The 19,082-nt window shown below is 55.7% G+C and overlaps 1 protein-coding gene across 2 annotated transcripts; it reads right to left on the reverse strand.

Moving 5' to 3' along the window:
- Window positions 1-1,942: 1,942 nt before the first annotated feature.
- TMEM92 (transmembrane protein 92) lies at window positions 1,943-7,277 on the reverse strand. 2 transcript variants are annotated; one of them, XM_045512155.2, is made up of 6 exons: window positions 7,024-7,277; window positions 6,663-6,922; window positions 4,053-4,078; window positions 3,146-3,235; window positions 2,781-2,895; window positions 1,943-2,541 (listed from the first exon to the last, which is right to left on the reverse strand). In XM_045512155.2, exons 2-6 carry the CDS (start codon window positions 6,729-6,731, stop codon window positions 2,428-2,430), a joined length of 414 nt encoding a protein of 137 aa, XP_045368111.1. In that variant the 5' UTR covers window positions 6,732-6,922; window positions 7,024-7,277; the 3' UTR covers window positions 1,943-2,427. The 2 variants fall into 2 exon arrangements, with proteins under 2 accessions (XP_045368111.1, XP_010947388.1); XM_010949086.3 differs by having other exon boundaries at window positions 2,781-2,976; window positions 7,024-7,195.
- Between the last annotated feature and the right edge of the window lie 11,805 nt (window positions 7,278-19,082).

Raw genomic sequence — 19,082 nt, forward strand, 5'->3', positions numbered from 1 at the left:
TAAGCAATGACAAAGCACACAAAATAGGAAACCTCCCTTACAATTGACTACTTCCATCCCTCCATCCCACAGTGCCAACCACTGTTGAAAGTGTGGCAAGTGTGGTTGAGTTAATATTCTTCTAGATCTTCTTTATACATTTACAAAGGGGGAAACACACACACACACACACATATATAATGTATATATGTACAAACTGAGATCATAGACTGCTCTGAAACTTGCCATTTCTCTGTAACAATAAATGAATGGACATTGTGCCAGGTCAGTGCTTCAGATCCACTTCATTCTTTGTAGTATCAATGGACATTAAGGGTGTTTTCATTTACCCCCAGCAACAATGCTGCAATGGACATCTCTTCGAGCTCTTTTGTATGAGCATTTCTGAAGGATCATCCCTAGAAGTGGAATTGCTGGGTCATGTGCTTTTTAAATTTTAATGGCGACCCAGTGCCAGACATATAGTAGGATCTTTGTAAATATCTGTGGCATGAATGGATACTGTTGGACTGCCCCCCAGGAAGATCATGCTATTTCTGCTCCCACAAACAGTGAACAGAGCCACAGAACTGTTCATTTCTGCCACCAGGTCCCAGCCATGTTGGGCTTCATGACAGCCACTTTCCTCCAGGCCACTCTATTGCTGCTAGGAAGGATTTAAAGACCCTATGTCATCTTTGATGAAAGGCAGGCAGCGTCCAGGCAGAGGGTTACCTCCTCTTCCAGTTCTGCAAAGCCCATTGCTTAACATCCTCTCACCGGGGTGGGTGTTTACCATAGCGAGGGCGGCATCGGCTCTGGGACGTCTCTAACTGGAGTTTACACAAAGCACTCACATATCTGCCTTCTGCTCCCTGTGATCAGTCCCCGAAACTGAAGGGAAATTGCCTATGGCTGGGGTCATTCTCTTGCCAACTCTGGAGCTATGTTGTCCAGTAGCTACTGTTCTCTCTGGGGCTCTGTCTCCAGCAGGAATCCCCAACCAGAGCCCCTGTTTCTAGCGTCTTTGTTTCTAACATCTTTTTGTGCCATCTCCCTACCCCGGCCGTGTCACCTACCTGGGTCCTGATGCCCCAAGAAAGGGCATTATTGGGAGAGCCCCAGAGGAGGCATCCCTGCCGGCGCACCAGGGCCAGTTCTACCTCAGCCCCCCCTGGAGCTTTGGCCAGCATCACTTCTGTGCCCTCTGCCTGGGGAAGAAGGCCAGCATTCAGAGGCTGTGGGGAGCAGGGCAAAGGCAGGGTTGGGGTGGAGGATCCCAGACCTGCCTGAGCCCCTGAGACGCTGGCACAGGGGTGTTTCTCACGCTGCATGTCTTATGCCAGGCTCCCAGCTCCACGCTCTGCTGCAGGCCCCCTGGGGACGAAGGCCCCGTGCACACTCCTGTGCTGCAATGGTGAAAGCCTCTTTCCTTTTAGGGGTTAACCCCGCAAGTCGGGCTGAGGTGGCAGTACCCAGAATCAGGCAGGACTGAAAGGTTCTCCTCTTCTTCCTCCGGAGATCCCAGGGTGGAGTGGACCACGTTCTCCGAGGCCCTGCCCCACAGATGGCCACCTCCCCCACTCCCCTCTGTTGCCCCTCCCCACCCCTGTGATGAGAGAGTCAGAGATCAGAGAGCTGGGCTCTGCGTGTCCGTGTCCCAGGGAAAACAGAGGGAGGACGGGGTGGGGAAGCACACAATGGTCACGCCCATCCCACCCCTAGCTCCCCATCCAGGCTCTTTAGCAGCCAGAGATCTCAAGGAACCAGAGGTCAAACTATCTGCAAAGACCCTCTCCCAGAAGGTGGCCCACAGACGTGGTGTCCTCCCAGGCTCATCATCAACGCGGTCTTGGATGAATCATCAATGGTGGAATTTCAGGCGCAGGGACCCCCACCCCCTCCAAGTCCCCCAGCAGTGCCTGGGCTCACCTCCCCACACAGTCAGAGGCTGACTCTCAGCAACCATCAACTGAAATTTAATAGGACACGTGTCTCGAGGGGAGGGGAGGGAAACAATAGGGTCTCCTCAGGCAGAACTGGAGGTGGCTCAGAGCTCAAGCAGTCCTGCCTCCCAAAGTACATCAGTGCCCTCCAGCACATCTCATCTGTCAAGACTCGTACCTCCCGGAGGCACAGCTCTCTCCACTCCTCAGAGCAGCCCATTCCACTGCCCGGCACCTCCAGCTGTGCACGCTTTCCTCCTGGCAGCCTCTAACTTGGGATGGGGGGTGAGGGGTGGACACTATCACTCCAGACCAGTCCATGGGACAAGAGAGGTAACTGGTGTGGAACAGGGGTAGGCAAGGCAATAAGTTAAAGCCAAAAATGGCAGAGGTGTGGCAGCATGGGTTGAGGGGCATTCCAGGGGTCCCCGGAGTCTCCGGCTTGATCCAGGAGGCCTTGGGGAGGAGGTGGCTGATGGCAGGGTTCCAGGCAGGAGGGGGCTCAGAAGGCTGGGTTGTCGATGCCTCTGTGTACCCTGGCATATTCTTCAGGATTGAAGCTGTAGGGAGGGGGTGGCTCCATGGGAGGCAGGCCCAGTACGGGCTTCAGAATCACCTGCAGGAAACGAGGGGACACAGAGTCTTTTTAGGGCCTGCCACTGACCATTGCCACCCATGTGCTGGTGGTGGCATGTTTACTAGGGAGAGGGGTGACCCGGTGCTAGCTGTGGAGCCCTCCCTAGAGTCCAGAGACGTGCTGTAAAGACATCCCCCACTGTCCCTGTTGCTCTAAAAATCTGAATAGGGAGGTACAGACAGCCGAGGGGCAAAGCAGGGACTGGGACAGACACCTACCTCATTGTAGGGAGGTGGGGGCTCAGAAATGGATTCCCTGACCCTCTCGGGGGGAGCGACGGAAGGCCGTTCCGGTGTCCCCTCGTGATCCATCGGGGGGTCCTGCTCCGGCTTTCTGCATTTGCGACAGAAGCGCTTAGCCAGGTCACAGACGCACAAGAGTGGCAAGATGATCAGGATGACGATGACAGAGGTTCTGGGATGAGGAACCACCAACATCACTGAGTCTCCAGCCCAGCCCAGCCCCTTCGCACCTCCCTCCCTCCCTTGACCTCCATCCACTCTCCTTGGCAGGAAGTCCAGTCCAGGCCTGTGGACCAGACCCCTTGGAGAACTGTGCCCAGAGGAACTGGCCCTAGACTCACCTCAAGGGGCCGGAGAAGAGCTCATACACCTCTGGCTGGTACTCTTGGCAGCAGCTGTTACCACAGCATCTGAATCCTTTAGGGCAGGTGCTGGGGGTAGGGGGCCAAGAGAGACCATTGCTACCAAGGTGGGGAGACAGAAGGATCCCAGCTTCCCTAAAACCCACCCATTTGCTCAGGGCACGAGCCACACCCCTAGCAGGGTCGGGATATGGACCCCCCTAAGGGCTCAGCGGGAGGAAACTATGGCTGGGATTAGGACCTGAGTTTCAGGCTCATCTCACTACCAGCCTTGTGCACTCATGCCAAGTTACATTCCTTACTGGGCCTCACTTTTCTTATCTATAAAATGGGCGTGATGAATGTCCTGCTGACCTCACTGGGCAGGTGTGGGGATTGAGTGTTATAGGGGCTACAACATACCTCTAAGTAGTTGTAGAGAGAGGGGCAGTGGGGAGGGTCCAGGAGCTAACTCCAGGAGGAGCTGTGGCTGGTGCCCATGGAGGAGGAGGTGGGAAGGACAGGGTGTTCCTGGAACGTCCAGTGCTGGCTTGATGGAAACACTTTCCTGCCCAGAGACCACCCACCTGAGCCCTTCCTCACTGCGCTTGGGCCTCTTAGCATTAATGTATATTAAAAGTGTCTGCCCTGCTTTCCAGGGGTACCCTTAGAGGGGAGACAGGCGCGAGACTGCAGTAAGGATGGGGATTAGGTTTCGGATCAGCCCACTGATGGTTGAGGGAGGGAGGGAAGGGGTGGAGTGGGGGAGTCTCCCTCTCTGGGTGGGGGATTGGAGGGGTGGTTTCTGGCTAGAAGGGGAGTGGGTGAGGATGATGGAGGCAGGCAGGGCAGGATTTGGGGTATCTCCTCCTCACACTGGAATTTACAGCCCAAATTGCAGACTTACAATAAGAGACCACATGTGGCTGCAGCCTGTGGAAGAGAAGAGGTAGAGGTTTGGGGTCATAAATGGGGGGGTGGGGTCTCCACCCAGATGTTACCCAGGTACCTCACGGCCAACAGGTCCCCAGTGGGCTGGCCTATTCCCCCAAACCTGCTCTTCACTTCACTCTCCATGTGCCGCAGGTCAAGGGCTGGGGACCCAGCTGCCACCCAGTGGCCCCAGCTCTCCTTCCTCTCCTCACCACACCTCCCGCTACATGTGCTCACCCCTAGCTCTTTAAACCTTCTGACCACCCTTCTAATCCACCCCCATGATGGGCCAGGACACCAGCAACTTACCCACCAGTGTCCCTCCCAACCCGCTGCAGTTCCAGTCCACGAATCTGACCACCCAAAACCTGGTGGGAAGCCCCCTGCAACCACTCCCTGAGGCCCAACTCCAGGGACCAGCCCTAGCCCCGCCTCCCTCCCCCTCTGGCACAGACACTCACTGGGAGTTCCCTGTACATGCCTGGCTGTTTTACACCTGCATACAAGGGCAAGCCCTCTTCCCTGAGCCTTCAGGGCCTGCTGAATGCCCATTCATCCTTCAGATCCCTGCCTGGGGAGTTCCTGGCTCCGAGAAGTGCAGACCCTCCTCTCTGGAAGCAGCTCCTTCCTCCCTACCTCTTCTGCACTAGTTCTGTGGGCCCTTGAGGCTATCATTACAGAATTTAACCTGATTGACAGCAAATATGTGTATAAGCCCTGCTTGGAACATCCTCCCCCCAGGTATCTGAAAGCCTGGTCCAGCACTGTCCTCTCTGATCATCTGATTTAAAATCTCATCTACTCCCTCAAAGTACTCCCTTTCCCTTAACTGTGCTTACTTTCTCTGCCTAGCTCTTGTCAACATTTAACATATAATATATTTTACTCTATCTTGTTAATTGTCTGTCTCCGCAGTAGAATGTAAATTCCACCAGCACACGGATTTTTTGTCTGTTTCATCACTGTTGAAAACCAACAGTCATGATATTGGCAGAATGAATGGAGGAGCATCCACTGACAACCTGGTTTCATTTCATTCTGGCTGCTCCCAGACCCTGGGAGAGGAATGCAGGTGCTGAAACACAACAAATGGGAGGTTATCTGTCACCCTATCCCAGCTTGGGGAGTTGGGGGTGGAGTGCAAACAACCAGGGTTCAAGAACAAGAAGCCAACTTTGGCAAGACCACCATATCTTTATACTTTGAAATAACATTTCAATGCGAACGACAATAATGGCAGAGCTAAGAATACCAATGACAGCCAATAAATAGTTGGACTGATTCCCCTTTTCTGTGCGCAATCCCATGTGCACACCTCCTTTGCACAAGCCTTGGCCAGTGTGGTCAGGAGCATCAATGAACCCCTGCAGGTTGGCCCAGAGAGGGTAAGGGCCACACAGCACATGGAGGTGACTGCAGAGTTGCGGACAGCCCAAGGGGTCCAGGCACTCAGTGCATCCCCTTTCCCTCAGATCCCAGCCCCTCTTCCTCCCCCCTCTCCTGGCCCCCAACAAAGAAAGACAGACAAGGAACAGGTTTAATAAATTAATCCTGAGCTCCTGTTTGGAGGAGTAGGGGATCCTCTCCCAGATTCTCTTCCCAGCCCTGTTGTAAATAGGGAGTGGTCTTATCTGAGGTGGTTCAGAGCCTGTGTTTTATCAAGCCTTGGGGTAATGCTGGGCAACTTCAGCTTTCTTACATATGAATTGGGGGCATTAACAGTGCCTGCCCCCTGGAATTGCCGGGAGGAATCAGCAAGAGGTGACACAAACCTGGTGCCACCTGGTGATGGAGGTGCCAGGGCTTCTGGGGCAGAGCTGCTCTAAAAGTCAGCACAGTTCGTGAATGTTTAGGGAGAAGGCCTGGGGCTTCCTTCGGACTTTTAGAAGAAAAAAATCTGTGTTCTAACAGACCCATGTCAGTTTCTAGGGTAATCTCCCATCCCAGAACTGGATAGACCACCGCCATCACTGGGGGAGGGAGGAATGAAGAGGTGCTGAAACCCTAACTCTCAGAATCTCAGAAACCTATGATTCCAGAGGTCTCCCCAGCCTTGGGCCAGGCAGCCAGATCAAATCCTATCACCAGCTGGAATCCTACCCCCACTCCTAGAAAGGGGATGAGGGAGCCTCCTTTCCTCTAGGGCACAAACAAGAAAACACAGTTCAGAGAGGGCCAGGACTTCTTCCAAGGTCACCCAGTATGGGAAAAACAGAGCTGGGGAGAAAGGCTGACCAGGCGTCCAGACCTCAGGCTCCAGAGAGTCCCCGCTTTCTGACGCCGCGGGAAGAACAAGCCAAGGCTAATATGAGGGTCAAAGTCCCCAGTCACAGAGAGGCGCTAGTTTTGTAGGATGGCGGTGGGTCCCACTACAGGGTACCCTCGAGGTGAAGGAAACCAAGCCATCTCAGGGCCTCCCTCCGCTGCCCCAGCCTCCCGGGCAAAAAGAGAAAGGAAGTTGCTAATTGCCTGTGATCACGAGGAAATCCTGACAATGGAAGGTGGTGATCCGGCGCCAGAAGCAGGTCCCTGACCCACCAGAGTGGGCCCGAAAGTTCGACAGCTTTACCTCCCAAGCGCTCACCTGTTGGAAGCCGGCCAGCAGGCCGAGCAGCAAGGAGGGTACGAGGCCGGGGACCCAGGTGTTAGACATCCTGGCATGGGGGGCCACTGAGCTTCCGCGTGTCTGAGAAGGAGGGGAGAGGCGGGGCCGCGACCTTCCCCACGACTCTCCACCTATAGGTCCCCGCCTTGGGGTGGGGGCGGAGCCAATGCACGGGGCGGGTCCGGGGAAGGGCGGGGAAGGGGAGAGGAACGCGAAGTCTGGGAGGTAGAAGCAACAAACTGGTAAAAAAACAAAAAAACAAAAAAAACCTATGGGGTCATTTCAAGACTACTGAGCTACCCCTTCCCAACCCCCAACCGCCCCACCCCCAAGTAGTTACAGGCTTAAGAGAGGGACTGCTGCGCCGACCAGATGCAGAGGGAGCCAGACCACTGAAGTCCCTTCCCGCCTGGACTTCTAGGGGCAGATGTTGCCGGAGAGGGGAGGCGAGGTGTCACTTTTGTTTTCTCTTCTTTTTTCCCAAGAAGGGATGGAGGGACGGCCTGGGTGATTTGTAGGGAAAGAGACGCAGGAGCAGAGCACTACTAGTACATTGGTGCCCCATCTCCCCGCACCTCCTCCCCCTGAATCCTGGGAGGAGGTGTTCTTACACTTCCTCCACTTGAGTACAGGAGAAATTAAAGCCCCAAGGCTCAGAGACTTGTCCCCGGATCCGCGGCTGGGCTGAGGCGTGGGCAAGCAAGCCCATCCGGATTCCTGGAAAGACCCCGCCGAGGCGGTCCCGGTTGGGAGGGGCGGGATTCCACCCGCGGCTGCCAGCGGCCAGCCCCTGAGGCACGATGTGCTTCCCGGATCCGGCCGGCTCGTGGCAGCATCGCTCAACACGAGATTCCCCCGGAGCCAGGCGGCGCGGGGCTGGGACCTGGGGCTGGGCCCTGGGGCTGGGCCTCCCAGAGCTTCCTCAGGGGACCTGGCTGGCGGGTGGGGTAGGAGGCCATCTCGGTGGGTGAAAACCAGGTACCCAAACACAGATGAGACGTCTGGAGACAGAGTGGGAGTTGGAGAGATGGAGCCTCTGGGGCGGGGTTGAAATGGACATGCTGGGTGGGGTGCTGCTCCCTGACCTGGGGAAAGGTGGAGGGCTCCAGGAGCGGCGCAGTTCTTAGGTATTTAGACATCTCCTGCTATGTCTCAAATCTGTCTTTGCCACTGAGAAATACCCCCAACCTAGTAGGAAAGGACAGCGTCTTCCTCTGGCTTCCTTTTCTTTTTCTCTCAAAGCTCTCTCCTTACCTCTGTTTCTCATCTCCCCAGTTTTAATATCTTGTCTCTGTCTTATATTTAACCTCTCCTTGGTTCTCCCCATTTCTCCCAGTCTCTGTCTTCCTGTTTCATTTTCTCCTCATCTCTGTCTCCACGCAGTTTCTCTCCATTCCTGCATGTTCCCTGTTTCCCCATCTCTGTTTCTTCTCTTTGTTACTCTGTCTGTCTTGGTGGAGGAGTGTTTTTCTGTCTCTTTCCATTTCACGTGTTTCTGGCTTGGTCCTGTGGCTCCCTGTCTCTGGGTCTGTTTCTCACCAACTCTCCTGCTTTCTCTCCCAGTATATCTCTCCCTGGTCTCCCTCTTCCCCTGTCTCTGTTTCTCATTATCTCTTGGCCCCTAAGAACAGAATCTTCCAGTTCCTGATCCAAGTGGAATTGGAGTCTGGCCCTGGACAATGCCCTCTCTATTCGCAGTTCCTGGTGGTGGATCTTGGAGAAGGCAATGGGGGGCAGCATTTCTTCCCTCCTACCCCTCCAGCTGTCTCAGGACCCAGCCCACCCCTCTGCCAAGGGAGTCCCAGTTCCAAGAGTGCTGGAGCCTTCTCCCTTCAGCACCCACACTGCTGCCTCCTTAGTGAAGTTGTTGCTGACTTGGGCTTCCAGGGCCCCATTGCACCAACACCCAAGGCCTAAGGCGTCTCCCCCACACCCTCTGCCACTCTGCCCAGACCTGGAGCCCTCCAGAGGACCTATCCTCACCCTTAAGGGAGAGGAAGATGGGTGAGCTTGTGGGGGGGTGGGTATCCTAGGGAGTGAAATGAGGGTGCTGAGAAGGGCATGGAGGAACATGAAGGGTCGATGTGGAAGGCTGACGAGGTGAAGGGACCAGGCAGTGGGTGTCCTGAGGAGGAGCAGGAGGAGGGCAGGATGGCGTTGCTTCCCTCTGTGACACACCTGACACATATGTATGGTCGCCAGACAAAATACAGAATGCCGTTAAATTTGAATTTGAGAGAAACAATGAATAACTTTTAAGTATAAATCTGTCCCATGCAATATTGGGGACATACTTATACTAAAATTTGTTGTTTATCTGAAATTCACATGTAACTGGATATCCTGTGTTGTTGTTAAATCTGGCAACCCTACCCACATCCCTAAAATGTCAGAGAAGAACCCCTACTCTGTCCCCTGCCCCATGTCTCCCCAAAGGGAAAGTGAGGCTCACGGGCAGAGTCCAGAGGGCCTCTGGGACCTGCCTCTGGGTCACCAGTTTTTTTCTATGACATCAAACTTCCTTTCTATCCTCCTTCCTGCAAGTGGGGGTGGGTTGAGGGGTCTGAGGCGGGGGGTCGCAGGTCAAGCCAGAAACACCAAGCCCTGTTGTCAACATCCATCCTGGCTCCCAGGGCCCCAGTGTTCTTGGTAGGTGAGGTCTGGTTGGAGTGGGGGTCCAGTGGGGCCCCACACTGAGCAGACAAGGGCCTTTTCTTGTCTAGAGGCAGGAGGGTCCTGGACAAGGACAACATCTTCCTCCCAACACGTAATCTGGCAGTGGGCGGGGCGTGTGTGCATGTGTGCGCGCAGATGTGCGGGGACACAGGGGGGGTGGGGGGCCAGAGACCTCATGCAGTCAATAGGTCCTTCTAGATTCCATGCCAAATTCCATCTGGGGTTTCCCAAGAGCAGCAAAGTTGAAATGTCTTCATACTCGCTCGTGTCTCCCTGGCCCATTCACTAAAGAAGGAGCTGATTGTGTGTCCTACAAGGGCCCAGCTGGAAGGGCCTCGGAGGTCAGCTGGCCCACCCGCTCCCTTCTTAGAGAAGCCAACTGGAGTCTAGAGGGGCGGGGAGGCCAAGTCCCAGGGGACATGGGGGCTGAGTCAGGACCCAAACCACGCAGATCTCAAGACCCCACACCTAGGGACAGCCTCAGAGGCCGCACACGTCGGGCCTCTGGAGCTGCTGCCTGGGATGGAGGCACTCCTCTCTGGGAGCTGTGGTGAGAGGCCTGTGTGGCCTGGTGCAGCCTGGCCCTGGGGGCCAGGCCCTGGGTAAGGGGCGAGAGCCAGGCTGAGTTCTGTTCCTCTCAGCCCCTCCCTGCCATACTATGCCGGACACTGATACCCATAAATGACTTATGGGCTGGGACCTTTCTTTCTAAAGTCCCCAGAATGTTCTGCCGTAGTCAGGCTCAGCTGTTATGTTGTAAGTGTGCCATTTACTCTGGTGTGTGCTGTGAGCTTAGTGAAGAAACTAAACTTCTCTGTTTGCCTTTCTAGACTCACATGTGAAGGGGGTGAGGGTGGATAACGGTACCTCCCTTGTAATAGGGTTATGGTGAGGATGAAGTCAGCCACTCAGTGTCTGGCACACAGTAATGTTTACCTTTACTGTGTACAATAAACACAAGCAATAAATGTTTTATTCCGGGCAGAGGAAAGGGGCCCAAAGCTCTTTGCTGCATTTCACAGAGGCAGAATGAGGTGCCCAGGAGTTAAGGGTCTTCCTTTGGAGAACTGTTCTCAGCCCTTCTGGATGGGCCACCAAAGTCCAGCTCCAGTCCCCCCAAACCCGCGAATGCCCTGCTTACTGGCCCCCTCTGCTGGCCATTAAGTCCTCTTCCTCCACCCAAGGGCCCGGCCAGAGCGGGAGGGCCGGGTGACGGACTTCAGAGAGTGACCTGGTGTTGACTACTCCTGGAGGACACTAACCCACAGTCCCCTGGTGCCCGCGTCTGGCGCGGCCTCCCGTGGCCTCCGCATGTTTGTCAGTGTCGCTTGGGGGAAAAATTAATGGGGGAAAAATCAAATGGCTTCATTTGCAGCCTTAATATAGTTCTGTCTGGGACTTCCAGATACGGTTTGGGAAGGAGAAAGGAATGGCAGCTCTACAACATTAGTGCTACCCAGCGTTGGGTTCTAAGAATTTGTGATCTGAAGAGTAGGCATTAAATATATTTGGTGAGGAAGAGCGTATAGGGGTGTGCATGTGTGTGATGGAGAGAGATGGACATAAAGGAAGATGTGAGAAGAAATGATTAAATGAAAACGGAGCAGAGATCACCATCTCCAAATTGAATAAGAATTAGGGTATTTAGGTGGCACCATTACCCAGGTTTCCCCTACATATAGGAGTTAGTCCTATATAGTAAATAATTGAAGTTTTGCATTTTGATCCTAAAATAACCTTGTCACTTCTCAGAATTCTCAGAAAAAATTCTTTGAGTTATGTAAGGAATCATTTAAAGGCTTGCTATCCATCCAGTATCTTAAGTTAATCAATTGTATTTATGAGTTCTTAGTTATATTATCTATGAAGTAATTAAGGGGTTCAAATTGCTCTGAATCTCAAGCATTTCTATCCACAAAACACTCAGACGCTTTCAAGGATTTTTCTATACATTAGATTTACTGGCACTTAACTTGATGACTTCCAAGATGTGCTTTCATGCCCAAAACAGCTTGAATATGGTCTCTATCAATGATCTGGAGCACATTATAAATAATAACATCTTGCTACTTACATAAAAATTTTGCTTATTTTTCAAACTTTTTTTTTTTTTTTTTTTTTTTTACCGATTATTTTACTCCCTTCTCCCCCAGAAGTGGGCAGAAGAGGCATTTTAAATCTCGTCCTTTTACAGGTGAGCAAAAGCAAGATCAGAGGTGTGAAGTGCTGCGGCCTAGTGCCTAGATCTTCTGTGCCGGCTTTGGGCCGGTAGGCCTGCTGCCATTACAACCGCCGCCGCCGTCAGGCCTGCTGCCGTTACAACCGCCGCCGGCTTCTAGCAGTTGCGGCTCAGGCCCCGGCGGGAGCTGGAGGCCGTCTCCGCTTGCCCCAGCCCAGTTCGGGCCGCCCCAAGCGGAGGGCTCAGCCGGGCGCGCCTGCGCACAGCACCGCCTGCTTCCCGCCGCCCTGGCGGTGGAGGGAGATCAGATCGCGCCGGCCCCATCCCGCCCTGCCACCCGGGGCGCGCAGGGGCCGTCCTGGGGAGCGCCGCACCCGGGCCATCAGGGCCGCCCCCTTCCTCTCCCTTCTCCCCAGCGGAATCAGGCGGACAGGGCAGGCGGGGCGCGGCGCGCGTGCGCCGCCGCGGAGCCATCCCTTCCCCGATCCCTAGATCGCTCCCTTCCCTCCCTCGCAGCTCCTGCGGGTAAGGGCTCTGGCTGGTGCGCCCCGGCTGCTGGCGCGGCTCCCCGCCTTTCCGGGCCGGGCCCGGGAACGGGCGGAGGCTCAGTGCCCAGTCGACCTCCGGCCTGAGCAGTCAGAGAGACCAGCGTGTGTACATCCCTGCGTTCCGAGAGAGCCCCGTGCCGAACCACCGCTACTACCCCCACCCCTGACACTACTACACGCTCCCTTCCCCACGCAGAGCATTATTCTTTACTGATTTGTTTGTGCATCTTTTCCTCACCACTAGTTCATAAGCTCTTTAAGTGCGGGGGTCACCTTGGGACGCGAGGCTTGGGCGGGGGTGGGAGTGGATCACCGGGCCCAGGACTCCCAGTTACTGGGGGGAGGGTAGCTTTCTCCATCCCTCCCTCCACCCTGGCCAAATCACCTGCAAGGCGTCGGTCCTGGGTTCGGAGCTCAGCTCCCACACCAGCAAGGTTTTGTCACTCCTGGTGGGAATCGCGAAAGGAACCAACTCCACAATCCCACTCCGCGCATTGGCCGCTCCAGCGCAAGCAGCACTGCGCCAGCGCAAGGAGCGCCCGCGCTTTTTAAAAAACGCCCGTGAGAGGGGCTGGGCCAGAGGCAGAATGAGGTGCCCAGGAGTTAAGGGTCTTCCTTTCTTCGGAGAACTGTTCTCAGCCCTTCTGGATGGGCCACCAAAGTCCAGCTCCAGTCCCCCCAAACCCGCGAATGCCCGGCTCACTGGCCCCCTCTGCTGGCCATTAAGTCCTCTCCCTCCACCCAAGGGCCTGGCCAGAGGGGGTGGGCCGGGTGACCGACTTCAGAGGGGGTGGGCCAGGCGACCGACTTCAGAGGGTGATCTGGTGTTGACTACTCCTGGAGGACACGGGGCCGCACGTGGCAGTGGTGCTGGGTCCAGGGATGTGAGCAGCTCCCTGTCTTCCTGGCTTGTCCCCAATTCTGCTCCCCGACTGCCCACTGAGCACTGCCTGGGTTGGCCTCACGGTGGGTGCCTGCCTCGCCCTCGGGCTGAGAGCTCAGGGGGACTGGGGACTCTGCTTGTCAGCTGTCCCCCTGCCACTGCCCCCAAGCAGTGTGGCTCCCAGGGGCATCAAGCTGTTCTCAACAGGGCTTCCAGCCTGGTCTCCTCCTTGCCCCTGTGGGGGCATGTCACTCTCTCACTCCCTCACTTCCAGAGTCTCCCCACTTCTGCCTGAATAAAGTCCCATCTCAGGGAGACGGTGGGGTCCTTCATAACGGGCCCCGCCTGTCCTTCTGATGTGCTGGCTTCCCGGTCCTGTCCACGTGCTCTCCAGCCCCACACCCAGCCCTTCTGCTTCCCTCCTTTCCTCTGCACCTAGCACACCTGCCCCATGCCCTCCTTGAAATCTAGCCAATTCTCATCCATCCTTCAAGGCTCAGCTCACATACCACCTCCTCCAGAAAGCCTGCCTAGACTCGGGTCTTCCTGCAAGAAGTGATGGTCCCCTCGCTGCTCACCCTGACGCAGGACTTTCCTCTGGGCCTGTCTGATGCCCTTGGCCATTCTTCTTTGAAGATGTGCGTACATGTCCTAATGTTCCCACCAGGCTGCAGGGGCCAGCCCAGTTCTGATTCAGCTTTCATTTCCCCATGCGCTTTGTTCCAAGTAAACACTGGCTCTGTTGTCACCCGAGTTGAAGCTGGTTGGGGGCCTTCCAGGGTCAGGGGGCCAGATTTCTCCAAGGGGATAGGGAATGAATTCCCAGAGTCCTTGGTGGGGGGCTCTCAGTTGGGGGCTTTGTTCCAGACTGACCGGGCTCCCATCTGCACGGGCTGTGTGGTTTGGAGAATCCACCTCTTCGGCTTCCTGCCCCCTCCCCATGTGTACACATACCCCCAAGTGAGGAAGATGGCTCGCTGGGGATTGAGCAACTCCTACGGGGTGTACTGCTAGGGATGCTCGGCTCAGTGTCCACCTTCTGAGAGAGGCAGGATGCGCGCTAGGTCGCCAATAGGAATTCTTGGCCAAGAGACCAGGGTCTGAGTCTCCTTCCCAGCGTTTCTTTGAAAACTGAAAGCCACTGAGCCCTCACTCATTCTTGAAGTGATGGGTGTAGGTGTGGAGAGATGACTTTTGGAATTGACCCCAGGTCTGAGCCACTAAGCTATGGGCCAGGAGAGTGGAGGGAGACGGGCCACCTGACAATTAACGGTGCAGGGAGCTTATTATCCTAAAGAGTGGGTTGGAGGAGCTCAGCTAATGCTCACCTTTGTGGAGTCTTAGCAGAGACCAAAAAATGGCATTTGGAAGCCATTATCCTTCCAAAATGTAGGTTTCCGGGGCAGAGCCAGGGGTGGGAAGGGAAACACGTCCAAGAGGTGGGTGGTAGGGAGTCAGGGGGAAGGCTGAGCTAATGAGCTTTGGCTGTCTGGGGTGGCACAGCCGCTAAGACTCAGATTGGAAGGACTTAACTCAGGTTCAGAGGCTTGAGAGCCCCCTAGCCCTGGTCCCCTGCTTCTGGGTCTCCTCCCCAAGTCTTCCCTGCTCGTCCCCTTCTCTATAGCTCGCCCCACCCCACACTCAATGGTGACTCTCTGAGATAGGACCCTGTAGAGAGAAGAAAGGGGCTGAGGACCCCCTGGGGGCCCCACTTGCTGGCTCTTCTCTTACTGGTCCCCTGAAAGAGGGTCCTGCTGCAGCCTGGTGTCTCTGTTCACATCCAGATGTTACAGGGGACTGTTGTTAGACTTTAGAAGAACTTCCCAGTCCCACACAAGCTGAGGTTCAGGACGGCCAGTGGAATGGGTAGCCCCTCTGTGGGCTGGGCATGTCGAGGGGCAGGCTTCTAAAGGGTCTGGGGACTTAGACTAAAATGCGGAGAAGGTGCAGCCTGGGACATCTGTGGAACTGATCGCCTCTCAGGGACCTGGGAGTTAGGCAAAGAATGAGTGTGAGCAGTGGGGCGAGGAAGAGAGGTGGGCAGAGATCACATTCTTTGCAAATCATAGCTCCTCGAAGCAGCCGCATCATCTGGCCCCCAGCCGAGGACGGACTTGGCTGGAGTTGTGTGCACACATGCGTGTGTGGGCGCATGCAGTGTGTGTCTGCACGCGTGTACGTATGTGTACGCACCACCCAGCCTCCCGTGTGGATGCCGCAGCCCCCTCTCAGCGCCCCCTGGCTTCCTTATTAGCGGGCCAGCCTTTAAGGGTCTGCCTCCAGGATCCCCCTCACCCCAGTCGCCCTGTTAGCACCTCCTCCCTCCCTTGTTAGCGCCTCACAGCCCCTCTTCCTCCTTGGCCCCTGCTGTCCCCTGAGAGAGGCTGGTGGCTTGCAGCCCAGTTCTCCTCTTCCGACTCCACTTCAGCTTCTGTTTTCTGAAGCTCCATTCTTCCCTAACCCCTAAGCCCCCTGCCCTGTCCATCCTCCCTTACCCATGTGGAAAGGCCCTTTCCTGAACAAGCCAGCCTGGGGGGTGAAGTCGGTGCCCCTACAATGTAGCACAGATGCCTCTTCCAGGCTGGGGCCGAAAGGCTGTGGCACAAAGTGAGGCCGCCATCAGTGTCTCCCGCCCGGAGGGTGGGAGAGGGGCAAGTATGGGAGGGAGCCCTGGTCTAGGGGCCAAAGCTTAGTCCTGGTGCCAGCCTCACCTTGGCAAACACCACCCTCTTGGCAGCCCTGGGGAGGGGGAAGAAGGGGGATGGGGTGTCATGTCCCTGTGGCACTTTTTGTTTCTACACTTCCTCTTTGCATTTTAAGCATTTTGCCTGTTATTCCAGGCAGATAGCCCCCGGAGCTGTCCCTGGACCCTGTCCAGCTGACCTCTGACTCCCTGGGGCTGATCGAGCCTTGGATTTCACAGTCCCTAAACTCCCACCTGAATCTCCCCACGGGCCAACACCCTGGGCAGAGCTGCGGGGCTTGAATTACTTGACGCCCTCCTCTGCAGCGCAGAGGTTGGCCCGGCCTCATCAGGAATTGCCTGAGGCTTTGTTTCCTAGCCAGACACAAATACAGATGGAGAGCTGCCTGCAGGGCCATATCAGTTTGCTGGATCCTGGGCCCTGTCCCTCGACACTGTCCTGTTGATCCAGTTGAGCGGGTGGCCCCATCTCAGCCTCTAGAGATCCGTGAGGAGGTTGAACCTACTACAGTCAAGCATCAGCACCCAACTCCGCCTCCAGACATCTCTACAGATGTTGCAGCATAGCCTCTAGTACATAGTAAGGTGACATTCTCACCTGCAGGTCCAGATGGAGCTCAGCATCCAGTGATGCCTAACATCACAGTTAAACCCCTGGATCTAGCAGTTTTTACCCCCCGAGCCTGCTAAGGAGACTGAACATTCTCCAGAGCACCAGGAGGGCTCTGCTCATTTTCCTATTGAAATGTTTCCAGTCCCAGTCCAAGCCTCTTTCTCCGTGTCCACATTCCTGCACTGTAATGGCACGTCCTACACTGATAAGTCCAGGTCCCCATGTCTCAGGCGTTGTCCTCTCCTCACTTGACTCCTGCCCTGTCTGTTCACTCTGGCCTCTGTGCTCTCACTGATGTAGGTGTTCGTTTTCTGTTGGTCAGTATCCCCCTCTGCCGTGGACACCTTGACTGGTTGCTGCTCACTGAGAAGCTTCATCAGGAGGCCTGTTCTGGAGATGAGCTTGGCACAGGCCAGCAGCACGAAGGCCTCAGAGCGGTCTATCTTCAACGTCTGCATTACAAGAGAAATGAGACTTCTCATGTCATTATTGGGGATTGGGGACTGTAGCGGCTGGTTTAGCTGAATTTCATCACCCAAGGATGAAAGCCCTGGGAAAAGTGAAGCCGGTGGGTTTAGAGGGTAATTCAGTGCCCACGCTGTGGTATTCCCATTGTGTTTTGTGCGTGTGTTGAACAGTTGGCATAAAGTTGCCTGCAGTAACAGAATATGTGCTGGGAACATCCACACGTGCAGTGACTTCAGGGTTAGCTCCTTCTGGCACAGTCGCCCTTCCTGCAGGAGGGTCTGAAGGAGAAAATGATTCTGGAGGATTTTTCTGAGAATTCTTTTCTCTTGAAGACGAATAGCTTCTGGTGGAGGAGAATTTATGAGGCTCCTCATTGCAGAGGATGGAGGCCGATTGCAAATACTCTCGAGTAGCTGTTTCCATTTCAAATTGTGATTCATCTAATCCTTGAATAATCTGTGGATCACATGAGAGCGAGTACAAATGAAGAAGTGTTTTTTCCTGGGATGTGAGGTTGGCAGCCCTGGGGAGGGGGTAAGGAAGAGGGATGGGATGGAAGTGTCCTCTTCCTCGAGTCTGCCAAGCCTATCCCAAGCCTAGGCTGCCGAGTGGGACAGGGTGGTCCTGTGCCTGGAGCCAGGCTGTCAGGCCGCCAGGACTGCAGGTTTCCTCTACTGAAGGGCCCCTTCCTGGCCAGCTTTGATGTGTCTGCGAGGTTAGTGAAGGATGTTTGGCTTCGGGGCTGGGAGCCAGGATAAACTCCCTCTGCCTGCTGGGCCAAACCACTGCCTGCTCAAGGCCCGGCTCGCCTGCCTCCCCCAACCTGGGACCTGGCCTCTCCCAAGGCCAGTGCTGCCCTGCCTGCCCAGGGAGTGGGCACTGAGTGGCCATGGTTTCTGCTACTTGGGAGAGGCCCTGAGGTCGCTGGATGTCCTGTCGCAGAGGCTGGCACTGGGGTGCATGCCTGCCTACTCTGTGACAGGGAGCCTGGCCCAGGTGGGGGTTGAGGGGTGGAGCCCAGCTGCTAGTGGAGGGGGGTGAGTTGCAGTACGGGGGAGGGGTGTCCACGTGGAGCTGCCTGCAGTGGCTTCAGCTCTTCCAGATGTGCTGAGGCTCCAGATGTAAGGATGACTCAGCCTGGAATGGGGAGGGGTGGGCGGTCCACTGGGGGGATGGTGAGCAGAAGGAAGTGAGCTCCCCTCTCCCAGGAACTGCCAGCTGCTTCTCCCCTTTCTCTGGAGCCCCCAACTCCTTGAAGCCTGCGGGCCAGTGGAGTGGGAGCTGCCGTGAACCGCCCAGATTGCAGTCCTCATTTCCCACCATGCGTGGATGGGAAGAGAAAAGAATGAGGCCTCAGGGCAAGGGGCCTAGCTAGGGGTTCACCCATCACCCATCTCCTGGAGAAGGGCTGAAGGTGGGGGGCAAGAAGTGGAGAGGGGGACAGGGAGAGGGGGTGGGAGGGGGTAATGGAGATGAGGGAGGGAGACGCTCAGGACTGAAGTGTTAGACGCCCTTGGGTTCCCTTTGGTGGGGGTGGCACTGGAAGGAGAGTATATGGGTGCAGAGGACTCGTGTGTGAGTCTGTGTGTGTATGTGTGTGTGTGTCCTCATTGCAGGAGTGTAGGTTATATGTAGGGAAGGGGTGTCTTGGGGTGAGCGCCCGTGTCTGACTCCTGTAAGCAGAGTGTTGGAAGGCTCTGTGTGTGTCGTGTATACCAGGCTGTGGGGGTGTGGTCTCTGGGTCTGTAAGGTACCAGCTGTGGGGGTGTGGTCTCTGGGTCTGTAAGGTACCAGCTGTGGGGGTGTGGTCTCTGGGTCTGTAAGGTACCAGCTGTGGGGGTGTGGTCTCTGGGTCTGTATGGTACCAGCTGTGGGGTGTGGTCTCTGGGTCTGTATGGTACCAGGCTGTGGGGGTATGGTCTCTGGGTCTGTATGGTACCAGCTGTGGGGTGTGGTCTCTGGGTCTGTAAGGTACCAGCTGTGGGGGTGTGGTCTCTGGGTCTGTATGGTACCAGCTGTGGGGTGTGGTCTCTGGGTCTGTATGGTACCAGGCTGTGGGGGTATGGTCTCTGGGTCTGTATGGTACCAGCTGTGGGGTGTGGTCTCTGGGTCTATAAGGTACCAGCTGTGGGGGTGTGGTCTCTGGGTCTGTATGGTACCAGGCTGTGGGGGTGTGGTCTCTGGGTCTGTATGGTAGAGAAGGAATGTCGAGACGACATCTGTGTAGTGAGTGGCTGGGGGTGGGGGCTGAGATGGTGCACACTTAAGCGAAGCCACGTGTGCCTTTTGTTGCGGAGGATGGGTCCCTGGGACCTGGGGCATCAAGAG

This window comes from Camelus bactrianus, chromosome 16, assembly GCF_048773025.1.
Source record: "Camelus bactrianus isolate YW-2024 breed Bactrian camel chromosome 16, ASM4877302v1, whole genome shotgun sequence".
Taxonomy (NCBI): domain Eukaryota; kingdom Metazoa; phylum Chordata; class Mammalia; order Artiodactyla; family Camelidae; genus Camelus; species Camelus bactrianus.

Coding starts and splice junctions, on each gene's coding strand:
- TMEM92 (XM_010949086.3), bottom strand. CDS start 6,731: ATGTCTAACACCTGGGTCCCCGGCCTCGTACCCTCCTTGCTGCTCGGC. Junction 3,236..4,052: donor GCCACATGTGGTCTCTTATT/GTAAGTCTGCAA, acceptor CCCTACCCCCAG/CACCTGCCCTAAAGGATTCA. Junction 2,977..3,145: donor CTCTTCTCCGGCCCCTTGAG/GTGAGTCTAGGG, acceptor TCCTCATCCCAG/AACCTCTGTCATCGTCATCC.